We start from the raw sequence: 27,774 nt of genomic DNA, 5'->3' as shown, positions 1-27,774 counted from the left end.
CAAATAAATCTGTTAGTCTTTAAGGTGCCACTGTACTCCTTGTTGTTTTTGTGGATACAGACTAACACGGCTACCCCCTGATACTTAGAAAATGTGTACACTGCTATGGCAAACTACAAATAAAACGTAGGTATGTTTTATTTTGCTTCTTTACAAAAAGGCCTAAAAAGTTTTACTGTGTATATGCATGTGTTTTAAACATGCCTTCAGATTTTCTCCTTCAGACATAATTTACATCACTACCTGACATACAGTTATCATGTACAGCTTCTAAAATCTTCCCTCAGTCCAACTCTCTAATTGAATCATTTATTGCGTACAGAGCTGGTGTTTGCAGGATAAATCCACACAACAAAATGCGAACACTACAGCATTAATGGTTTGGACTCACAATCAATCCCAGATCTTCTCCCACCTTTCAGGCTGCCCTCTCCCATGTTCCAGCTGTCACTCATGAGTTTCCTCTCCAACACACACTAGTCCCTCCCACCCCAACACCGAATCTCTTGCCCTCACTTCCCTCACAACTGCATCAGCCCCTCGCAAATTGGCAGGGTATGGGAAACATTAATCCTGCAAATTCACCTACTTTGTCCAGTCCCGTGGGGGAGGTTCCTTGTCCCCAACCAGGTGTTGCCTTGTCTGTCATCCTCGGTGTCGGAGGACAAGAGCAGCAGTCTCTGTACAGAGGCCCCATCAGGACCACGGTTGGAAACCGGAGGGATACTGACCAAGGGTCTGGGGGCTCCCAGCTGAAAGGGGAAAACAACAGAGAATGACCTAGGCCTAAAGCGAGCCCAGCTGCTTCTCATGCCCGCACAGGGCCCGGCTCCGGCCCGCACTACTCCCTCAGGAGGGCCTGGCTCACGCCCGCGTCCCTGCTCTTCCCCCGCGATTTCCCGGCAGGGCCCGTCTCCGGCTCCCTCCCCCTCCGACTCCCCAGCTTCCCCCCCACCGGGCCCGGCTCGCGCCTCCCCCGCGCCGTTCCTCGACAGCTCTTCACTCCCACAATTCCCTCACTCGGACGCGCTGCCTGGGCCCGCGCGCCATCCTCGCGTGAAATCCGCCGCTGCTACGTTCAAGCCTCCCGCCCGCCCCCTTCAGTGCAGCGCCACGTCCGGGGCGGTACTTAACCCTGCCGGTCTGGGCGCGCATGCGCCAGGGGAAGCCCGAACTGCACCTCGAATCGCAGCGGCCCGCACCCCGATGAGCCCAGTGGGCGCAGCTGCTGCGACCCCGCCCCCGCGAGGAACCTGTCGCCAGCCCGGAGCCGGAACCGCCCCCCAGCGCCGCCTCCCGGGGACCGTGGCCGCCCTCCCCCAGCCACTGAGCGCGCGCCCAGCGCATCTTCCCGCGGGGAGACGCGCTCCCGCTGACCCCAGAGATTATAACAAAAACACGTTGTTTGTAGTGATCTTTAGCTGTAGTCATGTCTTTTTATTAGGCAGTTAGCTGGAAACAAAAGCCTGTTACAATAAGCAAAGCAGCAGTGAAAGCAGCAACGTCCCACGCCAGGAACAAAGCTCAACGGGCACCCCCAGCAAGTCTCACCTATCCAGAGCACGCCACCAGTGAAAGTTGAGTGATTTAGTTCAGCTTTGTTTCAGGGGTAGTAACTTGCAGCAGCAATTCTTAAGGTGCTACCATCTTTTCATTTTTACGGGTTTAAACTAGGTAGTTTCAATTATCCAAAGCTATAAGGCTGGGCTTTTAAAGAGTAAAATTTATAAATGTGCACACTGGTTATGGACAGGGGGTGTAGCCATGGTTGGCCTAGGCCAGTGGTTCCCAAACTTTAACAACCCGTGAACATCTTTCACTAAAATGTCATCTCGCGAACCCCCCTCCTAAAAGTGAATATTTCCAGGGATTTTCTCCTTCACTTGAGTATAAATTATAAAAGCAGTGATCTTGGAAAGATAAAAGTTGTTTTTATGACATGCTTATTACACACTATTATTAATTATTATTGATCATTACAGTATTTTTATTACATTATGAAAACGGCAACACTCTTCCAAGATCTCACTTTCGTAGCTTGTATCAGTTTGAATAAGCTTGTTATAAGACAAGGCTCCTATGTTTCATCAAGGAGTATCAGATGTGAAACAGCATGAAGGTATTTAAGAAGCCAACTCAGAGTTCCTCCTACACAGGCATTCAGGGCTTGAGCAGTCCAGGCAAACAACGCACTTTACAACAAAGCTTAAAGTTGTTCTTCGTAATCATTTTAAAAACAATACTAGCTGACTATTTAATTTTAAAAACAGCAAAAAAAATCCATCTCCCTTTCCATTTCTTATAAGGAGTCTTGAAGTTTAAATCTCCTCAGTGTGATAGATATGCTTGCTTTGATCTGCTTAGCTCTTGGAAGTCCAGGGGCTCCGGGTTGCTGGCCCTTATGCTGCTCAGAGTCCCTAGGGACAGCTCTGTCCGCCATTAGGGAATTTTGTCTTGAGAACCCCCTGTAACATTTCATGAACCCCCAGGGGTTCACGAACCCCAGTTTGGGAACCACTGGCTTAGGCTGTCTTTTAGTGGAGCAACTTTCTGTTAGTGAAAGCGATAAGCTTACATAGCACTCCTCTTCATGGGGAACCAGAGTATCTACACAGCAACAAAACAGCCCCTAGTACAGGCTAGCCACAGGTTCTTCAGTACTATGTCAACATACCCTCTAACCTCAAAAGTTTCTCTCTCTCACCCCCAGAAGTTGGTCCAATAAAAGGTATTACCTCGCCCACCTTGTCATTTCTGGTTAGAAAATGACGTGTAAGATTTCTTGTTCAGGTATTAGCAGGTGGTAAGAATCTACCAGCAAACTAAGGCATCCTACACTAAGCATTCAGCACCTAGGGTACATTCAAAAGCATCAACTGAGACAGATAAAAGGTGCATCAAAAGCAGCACTTTGAACACAGTTCTCTGTTGCTGCACTAGAAGACAAATTGTTACCTGTTACTGAATAGATGTGTGTAGCACACTTAGCAAGACTGACATTGATTAGTTTTAAACTGCAGTCCATGACCCTCTGCACAGATTTAAGAACAAAATTACTTACGGTAATTCATGCTTGTTCAATACAAAACTCAGCATCAGAGTTTACATACAGCCCATGGCCTCCAAGTTACCACATATCAGTGAGATAATGACACCCCCACATTAAGAAAAAAGCCTTTCTAGGTGGTCCTTAAATACTGCAATAATTAATTATATATATAACTGCCCACTTGAGAGCTTTTCAGAGTTGGAATACTTTTTTTTTTATAAACATTAATATACTTGATGCAGATGTTTAGTAGATGAAAATCTATACTTACCTGGGATTTCATTTCTGCTGAAATGAATAGAACTATTTAAAAGCCAAGCTATGGAAAGGAAGGTAAAAGGCCAGCAGCCCAGAACATTGTTTTGACAGCAGCACAGAAGGGGTAGTAAAGGCGAAACGCTGGTCAAATGGGTCAAACTGGGCAAACCAGCGCTTTATTTTTAAAAAAGTCCTTGCTACAGTACCTAGGACTGTGCCTCTGTACATAATTAACAATCATTCCTGAAGGATTTGTATTTGGCACCAGTTTGTTTATTTCAAAACAGTTCAGGGGCATTAATTTTAAACCAATTTTGTTTTTCAACAGAATAGGAGCTGTCATCATGAAGCCAATTAGCTGAGATACAGGAGAATCTTTTTTTTTTTTTTTTTTTTTTTTAAACCAAGCACTGAGTTCTCATCTAAATCAACACAGTACAGAAAGTTCCAAAACAGAGGTCAAACATTAAAAGGCTGATATAGGCTCAAGTGGTTTATAAAACCTGTAAAAAGACTACACCAGCAAATATGCCCTTTCAATCTGCACAGTTAAGAAGTTAATGCAGGGAGCAACACTCACTAGTTGGAAATCATGTCATGGAAGAATCGCACATATACCAACAGGAACACCTGAAATCAAACATTAAAAAGCTCCAATTCCCAATCCACATAAGAGGAGAGAAATTCATAGGAAGATTGAATCAATCCATGAAATCACAATTGGATGGACAGTTCACACTTTCCCCATCAAGCACCAGGCCTTGCAAACATACAGTACATGTGCACAACTCAATCTTTTTCAAACTCCTTATGGAATAGAAAGTTCCCAATCTCTACAGCCTCTCCCTATTATGCACAAAGTATGTCTGTCTGTGCTCTTAAATCACCATCATGTATCACTTCAGTCACAGAGTACCAGGCAGATTAAGTAGAAATGCACTGTCTTTAGCTCCCATCTCCTTTGCAGAGGAGTTTGAGAGGCTCAATTCTGGGAGAGTTGTGTCGGCAGAGTCCTTCATGCAGATTCATTGGTCTCTATTGGCTTAACCATATGGTCTGGTTTGTTGCCAGCAGCGTAGTGATCCCACATCTGAAGGTAAAGCCGCTCCAGTTCCATTGTGTACTGTTTGGTGTTAAACAAAGGACTTGATATTCTCTGCTTCCAGACTTTACTACGAATTTTCTTCAGGCTACACAAAGAGAGTTAACAGCAAGCAGTCAGATGAGAAGTAGACACAGGAACAAATGGTTATTGTGATCTATTACCTCAACTAACCCAGAACTCTCAACACACCATTGCTTCAGCAAATCCCTTTGTCGTCATCCCCCTACCCAAAATCCATGTTGTTGCTCCTTCCCCAATGTGGAACTGTTAACTTCACAGAAACTCAACTTTTTCATTAAAGGTGAAAATGCTATGGACATTTGTGTTAGTACTGCTACATGCTAATTAACCAGACCCACCAACCCTTTGATACAGCCCCATCGGATGGAATTTCCCCAACTGCAAGTGCCCCTTTATTTCAGTCTAGGTTTTTCTTTCTGAAAGGAAAGGGAAAATGCATTTTGTTTGGGTTTACTTTCTGCAGAAGGTTCAATATATCAGCATTCCTATCTCCCTCCCAGCAGCTGCACAAAGTAAACAGTAATCTCCAGACAGAAGGTTCTTTATTACTTTGTAGCTCCACAGGGAATCAGAAAAGGGGAAAACATGAAAAAATGACCATGTCTAATTTCAATAGATTTGGTCCATCCTTAACACTCAGGCCATTAACAATGACTATGTGGATACACTACCAAGAGGCAGAGTGATCAGGAGCAGTGATTACAAGGTTAGGATTAAGGAAGGTCTGAGTTCTAATTCCAGCTCTGCCAATGTCTCAATGTGATATCCTGCACATGATGCTCAAGCTCAGTCTCTATATCTGTAAAGTTACAATTACTTCATAGGGAATATGTTGAGGGTTCCTCAATCCTGGGAGGGCTAGTCAATGATTGTGTAGTAGTGATCTGAACATGTAAAGCGCCAAGTATTTTTAGGGAGGACAAGTGCATACTTTGGGCATTTCATGATACTCACCCATCTGAACATGCCACACCCCATTCTAGTATAGTTCCCTCCCACATCTGCCTTCCTAGCTCCTATTATGGCTATTTAAAGAGCTCAACCCTCCCTGAGAAGGCAGCCTGTGTCTCACACCCCGCCCACTATCTTCAGCATGGAGCCTTGGGTCTGTGCAAGAATCCCCCCCACACTTTGCCTCCAACCCTGGCCTCTACTGAAGGCATATATTGCTCCCTTCTGCTCCTTCGCAGTATGAGAATACTAGATCCAACAGAGTAGTTTTTCACCCCAGATGGGACTTACATATATGGAGATATACCTATCTCACAGAACTGGAAGGGACCTTGAAAGGTCATGGACTCCAGTCCCCTGCCTTTACTAGCAGGACTAGTTTGTGCCCCAGATCCCTAAATGGCCCCCTCAAGGATTGAACCCACAATCTCTGGTTTAGAAAGCCAATGCCTTATCCATTAGGCGACTGGGGCCCTTCCCCCCAACAGAGTAGGGAGGAGGAGAGGAGGTAATTCCCTCAGAACACATTGCAGATATGAATTCTAGCCCAGTTCCTCATTCCAAAGAGCACAGACCTTACTTCCTCATCAGCAAAGCAGTTTAGTGGCTACTCCAAAACCCTGGAGGTCAGTCAGCTCCCAAGGTAACAAACAGCAGGTAACTTCATCAGTCAAAGTAAGTTCAATAAAAACGAAAGTAATGACATGCCTCACTGCTTAGAGCCGTTTATATTTATGTTTATTCCATTTTGCTTCCTAACACTCACTATTCCCCAATAATGGTGCCTTACTGTTCTAGATCTTCATTTCATCCTCCAAACTAGATGTACTTACTATTCTAGATCAGTTCCCAGTTTAACAGCAATATCTTCATATTCTTGTCTACTCTTAGCAATAAGTTCAAGACAACCAAGGCAAGTAAGCTGGGAGGCAGCAACCCGTGATGCAAGAGTTTCCCCTGTAAAAAGAGAAAAGAAAGTGATAACCAATACTCCTTCTTGATGCTTTACAATTTACTTAATTTTTTTCTCCTGCCTGAGAAAACACATAAGGGGAGGTTGCTACATTGATTATCTGTTCTAGAAAGCCTGCCCACTAGCTAGAACTGGGATGCACTTAATTTCTTTACTATCTATGACAGATGTGGGCAAACTATGGCCCGTGAGCTCCCGGCTGGGGAGGCTAGCCCCCGGCCCCTCCCCCGCAGCCACGCTGCCAGCGCTCTGGGCGGTAGGGTTGCACGCTCCTGCCGAGCAGCGCGACAGCATGTCTGGCTTCGGCCAGGCGGCATGACTGCCAGACATGCTGCTCTGAGCGGCATGGTAAGGGGGCGGGGGCTGGGGGGTTGGCTAAGGGGCGGGGGGGTCCCAGGGGCAGTCAGGGGACAGGGAGCAGGATGCAGTTGAATGGGGGGAGATTCTGGGGGGGCGGTCATGGTTGGATAAGCATGAGAGTCCCGGTGGGCCTGTCATGGGGCAGGGGTGTGGATAGGGGTCAGAGCAGTCAGGGGACTGGGAGCAGGGGGGTTGAATAGGCATGGGGTCCCGGGGGGCCTGTCAAGGGGTGGGGTTGTGGATAGGAGTCAGAGCAGTCAGGGGGCTGGGAGCACAGAGGTTGGATAAGGGGTGGGGTCCCGGGAGCGGTTAGGGGAAAGGAGCAGGGGGGGTTGGATGGGTGGGAAGTCTGAGGGGGGCGGGGGCCAGGCTGTTTGGGGAGGCACAGCCTTCCCTACCCAGCCCTCCATACAGTTTTGCAACCCCAATGTACCCATTGGGCCAAAGTTTCCCCACCCCTGATCTATGAACTCTTCACACTAGATAGTTACATATACAAGATAAAAATAAAAACAAGAAGGATTGAAGGTCTATAACAATTACATTCAATATGAATTGTCACCATGTGGCTACAATCTTGTTTCCCTGAGACATTACCTGGCATAGTAACCATGGGAGTTCCAGCCCAGAGTACATCCATCCCAGTAGTGTGCCCATTACAAAGTGGAGTATCTAGACAAACATCAGCCAACTGGCCCCTCCGCACATGTTCCTCTTTGGGGGCAACAGGAGAGAAGATGATTCGGTTCTGGGGAAGGCCCATGTTCTGTGCATATTGTTGAATATTGGGTTCTCCTACAGCTGGGAAACGCAACAGCCACAATACGCTGTTTGGAACTCGCTTCAGAATCTACAACCAAACCAGGAAGAAAAAGGGTGAGTGTGTAAAAAACAACATTCAGAAGCATCACCCTCCTGGATAGATCAGAACAAGCTAATAGTGGCAGGAAATAATAGAAATGTATGACTGGAAGGGACATAGATAGGTCATTTAATCCAGTCCTCTGCACTGAGGCAGGTCTAAGTACTATCTAGATTATCCCTGAGAGGTGTTTGTTTAACCTGTTCCTGAAAGCCTCCAATGTCTTAGATTCCACAACCTCCCTAGGTAATTTGTTCCGGTGCTTAAACTACCCTGATGGTTAGGAAGTCTTTCCTAATGTCTAACCTAAATCTCCCTTGCTGCAATTTAAGCCCATTGCTTCTTGTCCAGTCCTCAGTGGTTAAGGAGAACAATTTATCATGCTCCTCTTTATAACAACCTTTTATGTACTTGAAGACTTAGGTCCCCTCTCAGTATTATATTCTCCAGATTGAAAAGATTGGGTTTGTTTAATCTTGCTTTGTAGGTCATGTTTTCTAGACCTTTAATCTTTTTTGTTGCTCTCCCTCTTGACTTCTCTACATCTTTCCCCAACTGTGGTACCCAGAACTGCACACAGTACTCCAGCTGAGGCATTATCAATCAGTACTGTCTTGTCTTGCTTACAACACTCCCGCTAATACATCCCAGAATGACATTTGCTTGTTTTGAGTCAACAATGTAATACTGTTGCAAAACAAGCAAACAACATTATGGGATCTATTAGCAGGAGTGCTGTAAGCAAGACAGAAGATGAAATTCTTCCACTCTACTCAGCACTGATTGATAAGGCCTTAGCTGGAGTACTGTGTGCAGTTCTTTCCCCAACTGTGGTTATTAGAGGTGGACAAACTAGAGCAGCGGTTCTCAAACTGTGGGCTGGGAACCCAAAATGGGTGGCAACCCCATTTCAATGGGGTGTCCTGGGTTGGCAACAGACTTGCTGGGGACAGGGGTTGAAGCCAAAGCCCAAGGGATTCACGCTCCTCCTTCCGCACCCCCATCCTCCGTTGGCAGGTCTTGGGCCTCGGCTCAGACTTCAGTCCCCGCTCCCAGGTCATGTAGTAATTTTTTTTGTTAGAAGGAGGTCGTAGTGTAATGAATTTTGAGAACTGCAGAACTAGAGGAAGTCGAGAGAGAACAACAAAAAAGGACTAAAGGTCTAGAAAACGTGACCTACAAGGAAAGGCTGAAAAAGCTGGATTTGTGAAATGCCTTACTTTCAAAGTGAAAGTGAAAGTCAGTCACACAATGCGTCAAACAGTAAGTGCTAGCTCAGGGGTCGGCAACCTACGGCAGAAGCCGATTCTGAGTGGCATGCTGCTGCCCACTGAGGAGGAGGGGCGGAGGGGCCGGAATGCACCACGCTGTGGGAAGAAACGGGGGAGGGGGAAGCTTGGCTGCCGCAGGATCAAGCTTCTGCCTCCTCCCCCCGCAGGGGAGAGCGGTGGGGGGGTCCCGGCCCCCCACCCCACTCAGCCCCCCTGCCCACCGCTCTCCCCTGCGGGGGCAGGAGGCAGAAGCTTGGTCCTGCGGCAGCCAAGCTTCCCTCCTCCCCTGCTTCTTTGCACAACGTGGTGCATTCCGGCCCCTCCTCCTCCCCCCAGAGGAGCAGAGCTGAGCGGCAGCGTGCTCGCTGCTCCTTAGAGCAGGCAGAGAGAGGTAGGGACGGGCCTAGGGGAAGGGGGTGGAACAGGTCATATCCCTCCCAGCCCCCTGCCTTGAGCCGCTCAGGGCAGGGGGCTGGGAGCACCCCACCCCCCTGCCCTGCACCCCCCACCCCTCTGCCCTGAACCCCCCCACCCAGCCTTGTGCCCTGCACTTCCACACACACCCCAGCCCTCTGCCCTGACCTCGAGTCCTCCCCAACACCCAGCCCTCTGCCCTGAACCCCCCACCCAGCGGGCTGAGCAGGCTGGTGGCGTAAGATCAGCATTTTAATTTAATTTTAAATGAAGCTTCTTAAACATTTTGAAAACCTTGTTTACTTAACATACAACAATAGTTTAGTTATATAATATACACTTACAGAGAGACCCCTTCTAAAAAAACGTTAAAATGTATTACCGGCATGCGAAACCTTAAATTAAAGTGAATAAATGAAGACTCGGCACACCACTTCTGAAAGGTTGCCTACCCCTGTGCTAGCTTCTGGGATATGACCTGAAGAGCAGAGTGGATACAGCATGCACCTCTCATTTTGCTTTTGTACCACAGTTTAGGTGAAAGTCATGTTTGCCAGTTAATTTTAATAAGACAAACAGCAGCACAAAGGGGTGTGTACCCACAGCAGATGAAACGAAGAGGTGAATTTAGGAGCACTATACAGTAGTGCATAAGAACGGCCATACTGGGTCAGACCAAAGGTCCATCTAGCCCAGTATTGTGTCTTCTGACAGTGGCCAATCCCAGGTTCCCCAGAAGGAATGAACAGAACAGGTAATCAAGTGATCCATCCCCAGTCGCCCATTCCCAGCTTCTGGCAAACAGAGGCTAGGGACCCATCTCTGCCCATCCTGGCTAATAGCCATTGATGGACCTATCCTCCATGAACTTACCTAATTCATTTTTGAACCCTGTTATAGTCTTGGCCTTCACAACGTCCTCTGGCAAGGAGATCCACAGGTTCACTGTGCATTGTGTGAAAAAATACTTCCTTGTGTTTGTTTTAAACCTGCTGCCTATTAACTTCATTTGGTGACCCATAGTTCTTGTGTTATGAGGAGTAAATAAACTTCCTTATTGACTTTCTCCACATCAGTCATGATTTTATAGACCACTATCATATTCCCCCCTTAGTCATCTCTTTTCCAAGCTGAAAAGTCCCAGTCTTATTAATCTCTCCTCATACGGCTGTTCCATGCCCCTAATAATTTTTGTTGCTCTTTTCTGAACCTTTTCCAATTCCAATATATATTTTTTGAGAATGGGCGACCACATCTGCATACAGTATTCAAGATGTGGGTGTACCATGGATTTATATAGAGGCAATATGATATTTTCTGTCTTATTATCTATCCTTTAATGATTCCCAACATTGTTTGCTTTTTTGACTGCCGCTACACATTGAGTGGATGTTTTCAGAGAACTATCCAAAATGACTCCAAGATCTCTTTCTTGACTAGTAACAGCTAATTTAGATCCCATTATTTTATACGTATAGTTGGGACTGTGTTTTCCAATGTGCATTACTTTGCATTTATCAACAGTGCAAAGCTTCCTTACAGTGCCTCATCAGTATGCCTCAACATAAGAACAGCCATACTAGGTAGGACCAAGGGTCCATCTCGCCCAGTATCCTGTCTTCCAACAGTGGCCAATCCTAGGTGCGTCAGAGGGAATGAACAGAACAGGTAATCATCAAGTGATCCATTCCCTGTCACTCTGACCTGAAGTGAGATGTTCAGCCTCTGTACTCATCTAATGGTTGACTTGTCAGGGAAGAGCACAGATAATGGTGGAAATAAGTGCCAGTTGTAGTGGTGTAAATTGGACAGGACTAAACAGCTTATTACACATGGACTATGAAAAAGCTGTCAGAAGGGTAACAATTTTCACTCAACTCCCAACTCGGATCCAATTTATAATGAGACCCAAAGAAATTCCAAATCCCATTATTATCCAATCCCTTATTCCGGAGAGTATTGTAAGGATTCAAAAAGGTCCATGCCAAATAAATATTCTCAACAAACCAGGCAAGGAAACTGAAGTCTTTCCCTGACCTGAATAGGGGCAATTTAAGTTAAAGATCTGTTGCTCATTTTAAAACCATTCCTGTAAACAAGACAGCAGTCAAATTATGGAGATCTGATCTGAGACTTAGTAGCAAACATAACTACTCACGTTAGCCCACATTTGTAAAGTGGAAGGGTCAATCTTATATAGCTGGTTAAAGTTACAGTACACAACAGCATCCTCTGGTAACCCATACTGAGAGCGGGTGGTAACAATGATGGTACGTGGAACCTCTTCTCCAGTTGCTGCCTTGTTGTTAATCTAGGAAGAATATAAGAAAGTTCAACTATACAGCTAATTTAGAGCACTGAAACTCAGACCACAGGGTACCTAATGAAATAATCCAGTAAAGTGTTTAATAGCATGAATACTTACCTGAAGAGCTGATTCAAGTTATGTCAAATATGAGGAAAAGGAAGGTTACTCACTCATAACCAAAATACTTTGAGAGAATAGCTGCATGTTCACACACTTGGAATGTATTCATGGTGCAACTTGGATTAGTGGAACCTTCTAGGAACAAAACCTACTGGAGCACTTGCACACTTCCTGCCCTTCCCCTCCCAGCTCTAAACATCTGGTGGACAAAGCTATAAAGGAGGCATGGCATGCTGACTGTCTCAGTTTCTTCTAACACCACCTCCTCCTACCATCTCAAGTTGAAAGTACGACTGAGGAAGAAGGAAAGTGCGCAGAGGTCATCTCAAAAGAATGTTAATTATAGGTGAGTATATTTCATTTCTTCATGTGGCCTCAGCACATTCCCACGCTCATGTGTTTGACAAGTAGTATTCCTACCTCCATACAGTGGGATAAAGAGGTTCAGTTAAATAGAAAAGGTAATACTGCCTGAAATTGTGCATCTGCTTTAGATGGCACAAACTAATATATTTTGTGAAAATATGAAGAGAGCATTAAGTGGCAGCTCTATGAATTAGATATATTGCCATATTAATAGAGGACACTCCATGGCCTCATTTAGTCAAGTCCAATTGGAACACTTCTGGGTGAAGAACAGGTATGTTCATAACACTCTTCAATACAGTAGTCCTACTTTTAAGAGTTCATAAAATTGTAGTATATCTTCTGGAAGGAAGGAGTATGATGAATTCACATTGCTATCTTGCAAAGTTTGAACATTCAGATCCAGAGTGGAAGGATGGTCCAGCAGTTAGAGCACTAGCCTCAGACTGGGGAGACCCAAGTTCAATTCCTTGCTCTATTAAAGACTTCCTGTGTGACCTGGGCAAGCCACTTAGCTCCTCTTTACCCCAGAGGGGGATGTAAGAATAACTACATTAAAGACTGAAGAGCTAAGATACTACAGTGATTGGGGCCATATAAAAAACAAAAGAGGGAGACAGACAGCATCTATATCTGGACAGCTGACAAGTAAAGGAGACTGTTCCCTCAGCAGTGGACACAGTAGCTGATCCAGACAAGAGACTTCTGATGGTTCCCTTTGTGGCTGCCTTTCTTCAGCCCTTTTAAATACAGGGTAATACCTTAGAGAAGGCTAATATGACCTCATGCCATATTAGGAAGGTGGTCTTGCAGTCTGAAATGTTGGAACATAGAGTGTTGATTACACACTCTAGCTCTCCTGATCCAAGAAAAGATGTCATACCATGAGTGGTTAGATTCTGTATAAGTGTGGATTTGAGGAGTTTTCTATGAGTCATAACAATGACTTAATTATATGAAAAGCCAAATTCATAGTCTAACATCCTACATCATAAAGACCATAGAATTTCCCCCAAAATAATTCCTTCTGAACTAGAGCATCTCTTTAAAAAAAAATCCTATCTTGATTTTAAAACAGTTCCACTGGATAATTACCCTGTTAAAAATTTACACCTTATTTTCCAGTCTGAATTTGTCTATCTTCAACTTCCAGACATTGGATCTTGCTATACATTTGTCAGTTAGACAGAAGAATCCATGATCAAATATTTGTTCCCCACATAGATACTAAAAGACTCATCATGTTGCCCCTTAACCTTTTCTTTGTTGATATAAGTAGACTGAGCTCCTTGTGTCTTTCACTATAAAGGCATATTTTCCAAGCTTTAATTATTCTCATGGTTCTTCTCTGAACCCTCGCTAATTTATCAACATCCACAATTCAAGGAGGATACCGGAACTGGATGCAATATTCCAGCAGTACTCACACTGGTGCCAAATACACATTAGCTGTTTTGGCCACACTGTTACTCAGCTGTTTATCCACCTTAACCCCCCAATCTTTTTCAGTCACTGCTTCCTAGGATAGAGTCCTTCATCCTGTAAGAATTGCCTACACTCTGTTCCTAGATGTGTACATTTAGCCATATTAAAACATGTTTACTTGCACATAGCTTACCTAGCAATCCAGATCACTCCGCATCAGTGGCCCATCATTTTTATTATTTACCACTCCAATCTGTGTCATCTGTAAACTATCAGTTATGATTTTATGTTCTCTTCCAGGTCATTGATGAAAGTTTAAACAGCACAGGTCCAAGAATGGATCCCCGCAGGACCATTTTACAAAAGCAGCTGCTCGATGATGATCCCCCATTTACAATTACATTAAGAGCTATCAGTTAACCAGCTTTTAATCCATTTAATATATGCCATGTTAATTTTGTATTGTTCTAAATTCTTAAACTTCTGTAAGGCATTTGACATTTTGATTAAGTATATTGTATCAACATCTTTTTCAAGATTAATATAATCTAAGTAAAAAAAAAAAAGATAGATTCTGTCAAACTATTTTCTATAAACCCATGTTGAATGGTATTAATTATATTACCCTCCTTTAATTCTTGATTATTGCTCTTTATAAATATATCAGAGGGATAAATATCAGGGAGGGAGAGGAATTATTTAAGCTTAGTACCAATGTGGACACAAGAACAAATGGATATAAACTGGACATTAGAAAGTTTAGACTTGAAATTAGACGAAGGTTTCTAACCATTAGAGGAGTGAAGTTCTGGAACAGTCTTCCAAAGGGAGTAGTGGGAGCAAAAGACATATCTGGCTTCAAGACTAAGCTTGATAAGTTTATGGAGGGGTTGGTATGATGGGATAGCCTAATTTTGGCAATTAATTGATCTTTGATTATTAGCAGGTAAATATGCCCAATGGTCTGTGAGGGGATGTTAGATGGGGTGGGATCTGAGTTACTACAGAGAATTCTTTCCTGGGTGCTGGCTGATGAGTCTTGCCCACATGCTCAGGGTTTAACTGATCGCCATATTTGGGGTCAGGAAGGAATTTTCCTCCAGGGCAGATTGGCAGAGGCCCTGGAGGTTTTTCGCCTTCCTCTGCAGCGTGGGGCACGGGTCACTTGCTGGAGGATTCTCTGCACCTTGAGGTCTTTAAACCACGATCTGAGGACTTCAGTAACTCAGGCATAGGTTAGGGGTTTGTCACAGGAGTGGGTGGGTGAGATTTTGTGGCCTGCGTTGTGTAGGAGGTCAGATTAGATGATCATAATGGTCCCATCTGACCTTAAAGTCTAAGTCCCATATCAGCCACTCCATTATCTTGTCTGGGATTAATGTCAGACTGACATGGTTGTAACTACCTGGGTTATCCACTTTACCCTTTTTAAATATCAGCACAAACTTGGCTTCCTTCCAGTCTTCTAGAATTTCTCCAGTGTTCCACCACTTGGGGTGGGGGGGGGGAGGGGGGAAGAGGAAATCAACATTATGGTCCAGCAAGCTCTTCAGCCAGCAATTTTTAAACTCTTGGATGCAAGTTATCCAGACCAGCTGATTTTAAAGCATGTTTGGTTGGATCTAATCTTTATATATCACAGTGACAAGGACCTTAGGTTTTGTTCCAGGCACACACACAAATGCCTGAAATGGGACATTACTGGGCTTTTTAATCCCATCAGGGGTCTAAGCTGAGGCTGTTCTTCAAGTACTGGCTTATCACAGTGTTTTGGAACCAGAAGGTTTAGCCACTAATGCTTCCTGCAATGACATTGCTTGGAGAAGATTCTGATGCTCATTTCTGGCCCAGAGTGAGAAGGTGCTGCATATGGAACAATGAGAAGGCAAATGACCTTCCTCAAAGGAAGCCAAACAATGCACATATGCATTTGTATTAGGAGAAGCAGCAGAGCAAGAGGCATCTCTCTTGAACCATGGTTTCTCCATCTATGATTCCAATATGTGTCAGAACTAATGACATTTGCCAGGGTCTTTTGTTAAAAAAACAAGAAAATAACTAAGCAAAATAAGGCAGCACTGACCCCCAGGAATGATGCATTTGTGCAAATGTGGGTCCAAGGACCCAGCTAGGTTACTGATCCATCTGTTACCAGGGTTAGAAGGAACTGAGGTGGACAATGTGCCACAACCCCTTTCATAGTCCCACTCTTCAAATGTTCTGCTCCTTCCCTTATGGCTCTGAAGGCACGAACATGTTCCACTAGACATTGCTATTAGAAGGTTCTATCAGTCCAAGCTACACCACCAACATATCCCAAGTGTGGGAATGTGCAGAGGCCACTTAAAATTAAAAATTTTAAATACACTATCTTGCAATCTCTTGTAGCTCCTCCAGTTTCTTATCTGTTTTAGATAGTCAATTCCTTGGGGCAAGGACCATATGTACATTGGTCTTGTACAGCAATAAGCACAGGATCAGCACTTAAAAGAACCAGCTTTAATAAGACATGGTCATGCATAGTGCAGACGGATTAGAGGGCCATAAACAAATAAGAAAATTATGTATTGAGTTAAGGTTTATCTAGTGGGGTGCTTCAATTAATTACATCCAGTCATATTACATCTTTAATCACTTGGAAGACTTAAGAAAATTCACACATGATGGTAATTCGGAAGTGTTCTGAAGACATAATGGAACCCAGAGACTTTAGAAATATGGGCAGAATAACATTACATCTGAACAAATGCAAATTAAGACAGCTGTATGGCAATGCCTAAAGCAGTTTAAGTGGGAAGATTGAGAGGGTAATTAGATATGAGCTTGCAGTGTGATCTGGCAATAAGAAGAACTAATGCAATTTAGGACTGCATATGGAGAGGCATAACATGTAAGTTGTCCAGCTACACAGCACTGGCATGATCAGACCCAGAAATCTGCATTCTGTTTGTCCCATTTTTCACAATAGGTAGCTAAAATGAAGAAAATTTAAAGAGTAACAAAATCACTTAAACTCAAGGGATTAATTTGTATTATGAGAAAAAAAATAAAACATTGATTCAAGATGGAGGAAAGAGAAATTACAAGGGAATAAAGAGGGAGGAGAAAAACAGTTTTCTGTCCTACTTTGCCTCACCTGTGTAGTTGCTAGTCCATTGCTAATGTTGAATCCATTGATTGTTATCTGAATTTGTCCACGATTAATCATCTCAATCACGGCTTCTGCAATTGTATTCATAGGAATGACTGGCATACTGAGGGCAGCATTGCTGTCTGCATTGTCTCCACTATCAGGGCACTTCATCTAAGAAATCATGCAAGATTAATCAGTGAGAAAATGCTGCGTTCAGTCTCCTAAGGCAGAGTGCACAGAAGTGGAGTTCTCACCTTAACAATTTTGACATCAGGGAGGCTGTCAAGGAATGCCTTCAAATCAATGCCATTCAAAACAATCCTGTTATCATAAATATGGCCATTGGACTTGAAATCAATGACTGCTTTTTTCTGTGGATCAAGAAAAACAAGTTTCAATTTACAACATTCCATTGCCAAATTACTGTACTGAATATAAATTCCCAGAGAAGTGCTAGTCCCCACTAGACAATCATTACTATCGGCTTTCCTTTCCATCACTCTCTCTTACCTTCAGGTGGGGAAACATATTAGCATGGTCTCCAATAAAGAAAGTGTTTGGCATGTAAGCCAGTTTCTCAGAATATTGCTCTGCCACATCAACTGGGGAAGTTTCTTGATCTGTGATGATATAATCCATGAACAGTGCCCCACTGGTTCCAGGGTATCCCAGCCACATAGCCTACAAGCCAAGCCAAAAAGCAACAGATTTTAATCTCAAGTATGGACAAACCACATGTGCAACTGTATAACCTGCTCTGATTCAGCATCTCTCTACCAAGGTTCTCAAGGATTCTCAAATGGCTGACACCCGACAAAATGAGAGAATTATCACCAATCATCGGAATAATGAACAAGTAAACAAACAAACAAAAAACCTGTGACAACTATGGCCAGAAATCTATCAAGCACACAGGGCCAGCTATACACAGTTATAAAGTTGGGTATTAACCAGTCACCTCAGTTTCTTTCACCTGTTTGGAGACTGCTGTGAACTGGAATTAAACGGTCCTCAAGTTTCTCTGCCCCTTGTCGCGATTTAAGGTAATTCTCCATACTGCTCATGTGATTTATGAACCAAAGTCTCATTGAAAGTCAAAAGGACATAAGGTGCTTTAAAATTTTTTACCCTTAGTCTCTTCCTCTTTTGATTAGTGTACTATACGACAGGATAGGTTGGATTTGTCCCACTGCATTCAGCAGGGTGTTAAAAACAGACATTTCATCCACACAGGCAGGGCCAGGAAGCCACTGGTTCCTGCTCTGGAGATATGTGGGGGTGGGGTAGGAGTCTATAACGGAAGGGGAATAGTCAAGAGCAGAGAGTTAGGAGATGCTGCTTTTTTGTTGTGTGAGGAAAGGCTCGAGCCACTTCTGCTTTCTCCAGAGGGGAGGGGAAATAAAGAGCAGATTTCCCCAGGTAGAGAAGAGGAGCTAGGCGCACAGGGTTTCCTTAACATCCAAGAGGGATGCAGCCCCAAAAGGATCCCTGCAAAGAGGAAAGGGTTCACAACCACTACTAGTTAAATGGAGGTGAGATGGTAAGAGTGCATGAGCCCAAAATTAAATGGAAACCCCTAAATCATTTTACTTCTTTGGGTTGGTCAGCTCTTTTGAAAGACAGTTTTCACATACAGCTGAAACAGTACAGCAGCGCAGAACCCGCAAGTCCAAAACGTCTAACAGAACAGCATTTGCACTGCTTCAAGAACCTCACAGAAGGATATTCTTCAAGGTGGTGTTTGGCTTACACTATCCTTTTCTCAGACCAACAAATTGAAACGTCTACCCCTGACGACTCAACTGATTAAGATCTGCTTTATAGGATACAAGGCGTCAGACACCCAAGTCAGCATCTAGTAAATAAGACTACTCCCATTGTTTTGCAGAAGCATTTCTGTAACCAGTACACTTACACACACTTATGCTCAGATGAGTAACAAAAATCTAGGTCTTCCTTCCCTACTGGCAAAAGGCAGATTGTTGTTCTTACTCTTGGAGATGTACAGATGCCATGGTGATGGGCACCAACCTGAGAACCTATCTATCCCACTTAGCAAGGCTCTGAAATGGATGGGTAAGAGGGGCAGCTCTCTTCTTTCGCACATCAACTGGTATCAAAAGGTCAGAGAAGACATTAGGACCACAGATTTGATTATGCATCAGAGCAAGTCACTACTCAGGTGACTGACCACAAGAATTCCTCGGTATGGCATTCCACAATACCACTGAACATGTTCCTGATTTGTGGTGCCTCTTTGCTACCAGCGTATTTCATTTATTTTTATTTTAACCTACAGAAAGACTAGATGAAACACGGATTTAAAATCCTGAGGAAACCAAGATTAATCCATCACCACCAGCACGCTCACTAGCTAGCTCAGGAGCAATCAGGAGCTGCTCAACTATCTGTAGCAAAAAATAGAAATTAAAGCATTAATGAGTAGGGCCCTACAAATTCACGGACATGAAAAACGAATCACGGACCGTGAATTCTGGTTTCCTTCCGTGAAATCTGGTCTTGTGTGCTTTTACCCTATACTATACAGATTTCAGCGTTTTTCAAATTGGGGTCCTGACCCAAAAGTGAGTTGTAAGGGGGGGTCGCAATGTTATTTTAGGGAGGTCATGGTATTGCCACCCTTACTTCTGCGCTGCCTTCAGAGTGGGGCGGCTGTTGGCTGGGCACCCAGCTCTGAAGGCAGTGCCCCACTAGCAGCAGTGCAAAAGTAAGGGAGGTAATACCATACCATGCCATCCTTACTTCTGTGCTGCTGCTTGTGACACCTCTCCAGCTGCCCAGATCTGAAGGCAGCACTGCTGCCACCAGCAGCACAGAAGTAAGGATAGCAGTACCGCAACCCCCCCTTCAATAACCTTGTGACACCCCCACCACCCCCCGCAAAAAACCCTCCTTTTTGGGTCAGGACCCCTACAATTACAACACTGAGAAATTTTAGATTTAAATAGCTGAAATCATTAAATTTATGATTTTTAAAATCCTATGACCATGAAATTGACCAAAATGGACTGTGAATTTGTAGGGCCCTGCTAATGAGAAGTACCACTCATGCTGCAAGGCAAGAATATCTTACCTGCCGATGTGTGTGCATGCTGCAACAGTCCAAGACTGTTTAGCTTTAGGACTCCCTAGTCTCATATTGGAGGCAGAGACCCAGGAGTGAGAATTCTGTGTATATAGCACCCTTAAAGAATTAAAAGTCTACAGGCCAAACTATCTTCAAGAATATTTGTGCTCTGAGGAACCCTGTCTCCTTATCTATACTAAGAGATTTTAGCACACCTAAGGCAAGGTAAAATAATCACAAACCTGACAGCTCTCTCTTGCTACTTACATTTTTCCAGTATTTTTTCAGAAAAACTTTGGAAACGGCAGTTCTATGTTGGCCACGGAAAGCCTCCAAGTGCAGAATGAGTTCAAATAACTCAATCAATCCAGTGTGCATTTTAAACCAAGGACACTATTATCCAACAATACAGCATCAATAAAGGATGGAAAGATGGCCTAGCACATAGGATACTGAACTCACACTTGAGACCATAGTTCAATTCCCAGTTCCACAACAACATCCTGATGTGCCCTGCCCTGTCTCTCCATTCCTTATCTATAAAATGAAATATCCCTGCCTACCAGGAGTATTGAGGATAAAATCCATTAACGATGAGAGGCATCAGGATATTACAGTAATGCAGATCCTGCAAGTATCCACATATTGATAACAGTAAACTGCTCTAACATTTTTGTATGGCAGAATAAAATAAATTTGCTTTATAGAATTTTATAACATGGCTTGAGATCACTAACTTAAAATGTAGCTCATCTACAACAGATTAAAGGTGTATCTAACAGTTTCAGCTCACCTATATATTTAAAATGTCACTACCTTGGGTATTTCCATCATCCAGGGTTTCCTCTTAGTAGCATTAATCTTCCACTATGTGTTGGTATTGAGTTATTTTAATTTGAACATGGCATGTTTGCATATATGCACTGTAAGGACACTGGTGTCAGTATACCACAGCATGTTCAAACCGCACCTAGTTCAGCAGTATTTACAGCATTATCTGATGCTATGTTACCAAAAAATACTGTGCTTATGCAATCATGTACTCAACCTGTACAGAATTATTCTTCTTCATGGAAATAAATTCCCCAGAGGCAGCTCTGGTTTCTCCTAGTCGTATCCTTCCTGCAAAGATTCAAAGCTGAGGCCTCGTTCCAAACAGCATGACTGACCACACTGCTTACAATATCTGCTCTCATCAGAACGAGAAGCTAGCACGCTCAGGAACCATGAAGCTATGTTTACTCTTTCCTTTGGAATATTATTCAACATATAAATATTGGAAAAAGGGAGCTAATTGTATATAAACCAATTATTTTATTCATACACTACTCCTTACAGAGCAATGCTTACTTTCTTCCTGTCCAATATGGATCAGCATGCCACTTCCACAGCACTCCCAACTTAAAAGGGAAGAGAGAAACCAGCCTGTTCTATGACAATGTTGAGCATTGATCTTACATCAGACAGAGCTCTCCAAACACTGTTTAATTCCTTTACCTGGATAGGTGCTGGTCTGAGAGCAAACAGCTCATTACGGGCTCCCTTAGTGTAGCCATTCATGTTAATGAGGATGTGTATCCCATCCTGGTGAATGCGATCTGCTGCCTTTCCATTACATGGTATCTAAAATACAAGAATCAAGAGCAAACATTAATTATTCTTACTTTATCACTGAAAGGCCAAAAGCAAGATTAGAGGTCAGCACACCAACAAGTTTAAAATATAGAAAAACTTTAAACAGCACTATATCGTTCAGATTAAATTTACAGCTAGCTCAAGTTTCCCATATCCATCTCCCTCAAATAAAGATGCTATGACTGACAACAGTCACTCATTTAACCCTGAAAAAAATACTCAGAAGGCAAGCATGTCCAAGTTCATTCAGACATTTGGTATGATAGCAGGACCAGAGAGCTAGAGGCAGTCACTTACAGCTCTAATGATTTCACAATTTTGAGGAAAGGAAGGAGAGAGCAGCAGAATAAGGTCAACGGACATCAAAAAAGCAGACTAAAACTCAGAATTGGTAGATAAGGGCCTGTGGGAAGAAAATCTAAGGGATAAAGGCATTCAGGAGAGCTGGCAGTTGCTCAAGGAGATAGTATTAAAGGCATAACAGCAAGCTATCCTGATGAAAAGGAAAGACAGGAAGAACAGTAGGAGGTGAATATGGCTCCATCAGGAGCTCTTTAATTACCCCAAAATCAAACAGGAATCTTACAAAAACTGGAAACATGGACAAATTGCTAAGGCATACAAAAGAATAGCACAAGCATGAAAGGATAAAACCAGAAAGGCTAAGGCACAAAATGAGTTATACCTTACAAGGGACAAAAGGCAATAAAAAGAGGCACTTTAAATATATTCAGAGCAAGAGAGACAAAGGGAAACTGTAGGTCCTCTACTTAGAGAGAAAGGAGAGCTAATAACGGATGATATCAAAACGACTGAGGTATTTAATGCCTATTTTGCTTCAGTCTTCACTAAAAAGTGAAATGGTGACCAGAAACTCAACAAAATATTATCAAGGGGGAAGGAATGCAAGCCAAAATAGGGGAAGAACAGGTTAAAGAATATTTAGGTAAGTTAAATACAAGTCAGCAAGGCCTGAGGAAATTCATCCTAGATACTTAAGGAGCTAGCTGAAGCAGTCTCAAAACTAACAGCAATTATCTTTGAGAACTCAGAGGACAGATGAGGTCCCAGAGGACTGGAGACAGGCAAAACAGTACTTATCTTTAAAAAGGCGCACAAAGAGGACCCGGGGAATTAAAGATCAGTTAGGGCATGGAGGATTACACTGTCCGAGAACCTGGAGATGGACAGGGAGGACAGGAGAGCATACAGGGAACAAGAATGTGCTGCGCAGGAAGAGATGCTGGGGATTATGAAGGAGCAATCAGACGTGTTGAGCAGTCTGGTTGAGGTTCAAGAAAGGCAGCTGAATGCTAGAGTAACTGCAGCCTATGCTGAACCTGCTGTCATCGTTGCCCAGTTCTACAACCTCTTCCCCCAAACCTCCTATAAGGCTGGGGTGGGGGGGGTTCAGTATCCCTTGCACTCAACACCAGAGGAGGGTAAAAGGACCAGAGGACACCCGTTTCCACACCTTTGATTGTTATTGCAGTGCATCTATAAGTAAGCTTTTCTTGTTTTTCTCCCCGTCCCCCAGTGTTAGCCCTTTTGCCCCAGGTTATCTTACTTTTCTTTGCTGTTTCTGTGTGTTTGTGTGCATAATAAAACTTAAATGGATTGAGGAGAAAAGGCTCTTTATTCATTCAACACACGGTGGTTGGTGGGGGTGGAGTTTACAGGGAAGAAAATGCAATGGAGGGGACAGTTTGGTAAGGAGCAACACAGATAAGCGTCACACTATATGGAGATATACCTATCTTATAGAACTGGAAGGGACCTTGAAAGGTCATCAAGTCCAGCCCCCTGCCTTCACTAGCAGGACCAAGTACTGATTTTGCCCTAGATCCCTAAATGGCCCCCTCAAGGATTGAACTCACAATCCTAGGTTTAGCAGGCCAATGCTCAAACCACTGAGCTATCCCTCCCCCCTACTCTGACTCATTGCTGAAACTGGTTTTCAAAGCCTCATGGAAACACAGAGCCCCTTTTTTGGCCCTGGTGTCTGGCTGATCAAAATTGGCTGCCAGGCAATCTGCCTCAACCCTCCACCCCAGCAGAAATTTTTCTCCGTTTCACTGATATTATGGAGCACACAGCAGGCAGCAATAACAATGGGGATATTGCTTTCACGAAGGTCTAACCTAGGAAGCAAACAATGCCAGCAAACTTTTAAATGTCCAAAGGCACATTCCACCACCGTTCCGCACCTGCTCAGCCTATGGTTGAGCTGGTCCTTACTGCTGTCCAGGCTGCCTGTGTACGGCTTCATGAGCCATGGGAACAAGGGGTAGGCTGGGTCTCCCAGGATCACGATTGGCATTTCAACATCATCAATGGCTATTTTGCAGTCTGGAAAGGAAGTCCCTGCTTGCAGCTTTCTGAACAGACATGTGTTCCTAAAGATGCACGCATCATTAACCTTTCCCGACCATCCCACGTTGATGTCGGTGAAACGGCCCTTGTGATCCACCAGTGCTTGCAACACCATTGAGAAGTACTCCTTTTGGTTTATGTACTCTTTGGCAAGGTGGTCTTGTGCCAACATAGGGATATGTGTTCCGTCTATCGCCCCACCACAGTTAGGGAACCCCATTGTGGCAAAACCATCCATTATGTCCTGCACGTTGATGAGTGTCACTACCCGTCTTAGCACAAGTCTGTCGATGGCCCTGCAAACTTGGATCACAACAGATCCCACGGTAGATTTACCCACTTCAAACTGATGCCCCATTGATGAGTAGCAGTCTGGTATTGCAAGCTTCCACAGAGCTATCACCACTCACTTCTCCACTATTAGAGCAGCTCTCATTTTAGTATTGCTGCGCTTCAGGGCTGGGGAAAGCTCTTCACACAGTTCCTGGAAAGTGGCCTTACGCATTCAAAAGTTCTGCAGCCATTGCTGGTCATCCCATAGTTGCATAATGATGCAGTCTCATCATTCAGTACTTGTTTCCTGGGCCCAGAAATGGCACTCAACCGTGTCAAGGTGATGCGTGACTGTCGCCAACAACTGCAAATTGCTCTGCTCTACATCTTCCAGCAGGGTTACTTGCGTGGCATTACACCGTTCCGTGCGGCGGCTCCCGTATCGGCTATGTAAATACTGCAGAAGAAGGTGCGAGATGTTTGTAATGCTCACAACAGTGTACAGCTGAACGGGGTCCACGCTTATCGTGCTATGACGTCTGCACAGGTAACCCAGGATTATGAAGAGAGGCACAAAAAAGGTTTGGTTTGTTTGCCATTAATTTCAGGGAGAGAGGGATGGAGGGAGGTAAGTGCATCATGGGAGGCTAACACCATGTTCCCATAGTCACCCACATCAATGTTTTGGTCCCATGAGGCACTGCAAGCCCAACCCAAAATTCCACTCTGCTACATGCACTGTGGGATAGCTACCCACAGTGCAGTGCTTGGTGTGTCGATGCAAGCCCTGCTAGTGAGGATGCACACTGCCGACACAATGAGTGTTGTGTGGACACACAAGATCAACTTGCTTAAATCAGTGGCTCAGTGTCGACTTAAATAAAATCAACTTAACTATGTAGTGTAGATATGGCCTTAGAAAGAGGACAGTAATCCATATCTACTGTAGGCAGGACAAATAGTAAAGGGCATAATTTTCATCAAGGGAGATTTAGGTTAGATATTAGGAAAAGTTTTAACTATAAGGGTAGTTCATGACCTCTTGAGGTCCTTCCATCCCTACACATCTATGATTCTATGTTGAACAACAGGTGCAACATCTTGTCCTGGTAGGTCAAACTCTTCAATGCCTAAGCCTCTGGCATATAACCTAGCAACTCTTGGAACAGTCAAAAACATTAGGTGGCAACACAGACAAGCCCTTCTTGCAGGCCAGGAGAGGATTCTTGCAAATCTCCTACACAGTCTGCCTCCTCTGAACCAGACAGGAGGTCAGGAATATTGACCAATGGAGGGCTCACTGCGGCAACTATTGCTACCAGTCTAGGCAGGAGAGAGAGCAGCTCTCAGAAGGTTTATTTATTTTTAAACCCCCAGATGCCAAATGGCGAGAAGGACCCTGCTACAAGGCCAAATAGCTATGGTGTGGAAGATGCAGACAAACTCAGATTCCAAGATGAGGAGGTTACTCACCCTGTGCAGTAACTGATGTTCTTTGAGATGAGTGTCCCTGTGGGTGCTCCACTTCAGGTTTAGGTGCATCCCAGCGCCTTCGATTAGAGATTTCTACAGCAGTACCCCTACGGGCTACGCACGTGCTGTGCCTTTTTCTCGAGCTGTCAGTGTTCTAATAGCACGTGTACAGCCCGGGCTCCTCAGTTTCTTCTCTACAACGGAGTGTGTTACAAATTCCGAAGTAAAGGGGAGGAGGGCGGGTAGTGGAGCACCCACAGGGACACTCATCTCGAAGAACGTCAGTTACTGCACAGGGTGAGTAACCTCCTCTTCTTCGAGAGATGTCCCTGTGGGTGCTCCACTTCAGGTGACTGAAAAGCAGCATCCCTTAGGATGGTAGGGACTTCAGATGAGGCAAGAAGGCTGTTGACAAGACAGCTCTACCCAATCTGGTGTCAGACGCTGCAGTGTGGATGAGAGCGTAGTGATTGGCGAAGGTAAGGTTCGATGCCCAGGTAGCTGCCTTGCATATGTCTGACAGTGGGACATTCATCCAGCCCATACTTCTTTAACTTGCTGGCAAGAATGTTGTGGGAGACCGTATCAAAAGCTTTGCTAAAGTCAAGGTATATCACGTCCACTGCTTTCCCCTCATCCACAGAGCCAGTTATCTCGTCATAGAAGGCAATTAGGTTAGTCAGGCATGACTTGCCCTTGGTGAATCCATGCTGACTGTTCCTGATCACTTTCCTCTCCTCTAAGTGCTTCAGAATTGATTCCTTGATGACATGCTCCATGGTTTTTCCAGGGACTGAGGTAAGGCTGACTGGCCTGTAGTTCCCCAGATCCTCCTCCTTCCCTTTTTTAAAGATGGGCACTACATTAGCCTTTTTCCAGTCATCCGGGACCTCCCCGATCGCCGTGAGTTTTCAAAGATAATGGCCAATGGCTCTGCAATCACATCTGCCAACTCCTTTAGCACCCTCGGATGCAGTGCATCCGGCCCCACGGACTTGTGCTCATCCAGCTTTTCTAAATAGTCCTGAACCACTTCTTTCTCCACAGAGGGCTGGTCACCACCTCCCCATGCTGTGCTGCCCAGTGCAGCAGTCTGGGAGCTAACCTTGTTCCTGAAGACAGAGGCCAAAAAAAGCACTGAGTGCTAGAGGATTTGCAGGACTGCCCTAATTTATGCCAGCCATCCTTGGACCCCAGGCACTGTTTCTGCATCTGAGGATCATTTAGGATGTACTAAAACCTTTGCCACATACCTTTGATCCAAAGAGGTGATGGAGGTAGAAGCGGCTCCAGTGACTAAATCTCTCAGTTATTCCATTATGCAGGTGGAATCTTTCACCAACCTGCTACGCCATGGTTGCTTTATTATTGTTTGAGTAGCATACAGCAGCCTTAATGTATCCAAGAATCAAGCCCAAAATATTCAGCCACTGTAGCAAGTCTCCTTGACCAACTTAGGCTATGTGCATGACTATCGTTTTAATCCACAACCAGACACCCACATTAATAAAATTCCAATAGTCACACTCAAAGTTCACATGATGCCCATCGATTCCCTCCATAACGATGAAACTGCTAACATACACTACCACAAACTCAAGAATTCTGAAGATCACTCTTACCATTACCTGTGAGCATAATTTGTGCTCCAAGAAATTCACTGTGGCCAGAATCCTTAACCACAGGTTGAGATCTCCATTTCTGAAAAACATGCTGCAAATTCAAAAGAATGAAAGCTCACCTGAGAGAGGTCAATGAAATGATTTGCTTCCGCCATCACCTTTACACGGAAGTTTGTCCCATCATCAGGGCTGAGGGCATAACAGAACACCTAGGATATACAGCACTACAAGTTAATATAAGTACATGAAATTTAGCCTATTGACTAAAATTTCATCATAAATGCTATGTAATTACTCTACATGTTATCCTCATTCAAAAGAAGAAATTGTTTAGGACTAAGTTTAATTTTATTTTACACAAACATTAGCCAGTTATTTTGTAAGTGCTTTGAACACGAAAAATCCTAAATAAGGGTTACGAAAATTGCATATAAGCAGCTTAAGCGTTTGTTAAAAGTGTCAATTTCACAACTGGTCTCACTTTTGGATTGATCTTTACACTCAGCCCATTTTTCATTATTGAGTCTCCAGCCAATCAGTGGATAAGTTCTGGAGAAAGCAGTATGCAACTCTCCAGTTAGAAGTGTGACATGGATCCAGTGACAAAAGCAAAGGGTGACAAGGTATGCAAACATTTTTACCTTTAGTAAATCTAATATTTACTGGTCACTGATTCAAATAGTCAACCTGCATG

General features: G+C 44.0%; 2 protein-coding genes across 3 annotated transcripts in view; both read right to left on the bottom strand.

Annotated features, from left to right (window-relative positions):
* GCNA (germ cell nuclear acidic peptidase) overlaps positions 1 to 847 on the bottom strand; it is a 34,640-nt gene extending 33,793 nt beyond the window's left edge. Inside the window, exon 1 of the mRNA XM_026659190.1 lies at positions 590 to 847. Coding sequence (XP_026514975.1) covers positions 590 to 812 — 223 coding nt within the window. The 5' untranslated portion in view covers positions 813 to 847. The remainder of the gene's footprint in view (positions 1 to 589) is intronic.
* A 2,605-nt stretch (positions 848 to 3,452) lies between these two features.
* Positions 3,453 to 27,774, bottom strand: part of OGT (O-linked N-acetylglucosamine (GlcNAc) transferase) — a 60,154-nt gene continuing 35,832 nt past the window's right edge. For both annotated transcript variants that reach the window (XM_024199232.2, XM_024199233.2), the window contains exons 14-22: positions 27,200 to 27,289; positions 21,202 to 21,327; positions 17,127 to 17,297; positions 16,871 to 16,987; positions 16,620 to 16,787; positions 11,423 to 11,575; positions 7,315 to 7,567; positions 6,218 to 6,341; positions 3,453 to 4,497 (exon numbers count right to left, since the gene is read on the bottom strand). In XM_024199232.2, the coding sequence (XP_024055000.1) occupies positions 4,323 to 4,497; positions 6,218 to 6,341; positions 7,315 to 7,567; positions 11,423 to 11,575; positions 16,620 to 16,787; positions 16,871 to 16,987; positions 17,127 to 17,297; positions 21,202 to 21,327; positions 27,200 to 27,289 (1,377 nt within the window). In that variant the 3' untranslated portion in view covers positions 3,453 to 4,322. The remainder of the gene's footprint in view (positions 4,498 to 6,217; positions 6,342 to 7,314; positions 7,568 to 11,422; positions 11,576 to 16,619; positions 16,788 to 16,870; positions 16,988 to 17,126; positions 17,298 to 21,201; positions 21,328 to 27,199; positions 27,290 to 27,774) is intronic.

This window comes from Terrapene carolina, unplaced genomic scaffold, assembly GCF_002925995.2.
Source record: "Terrapene carolina triunguis isolate 2854851 unplaced genomic scaffold, T_m_triunguis-2.0 Scaffold605, whole genome shotgun sequence".
In the NCBI taxonomy this organism is placed as follows: Eukaryota; Metazoa; Chordata; order Testudines; family Emydidae; genus Terrapene; species Terrapene triunguis.
The sequence above is the reverse complement of the archived record's forward strand: the minus strand, read 5'-3'. Positions and strand labels throughout refer to the sequence as shown.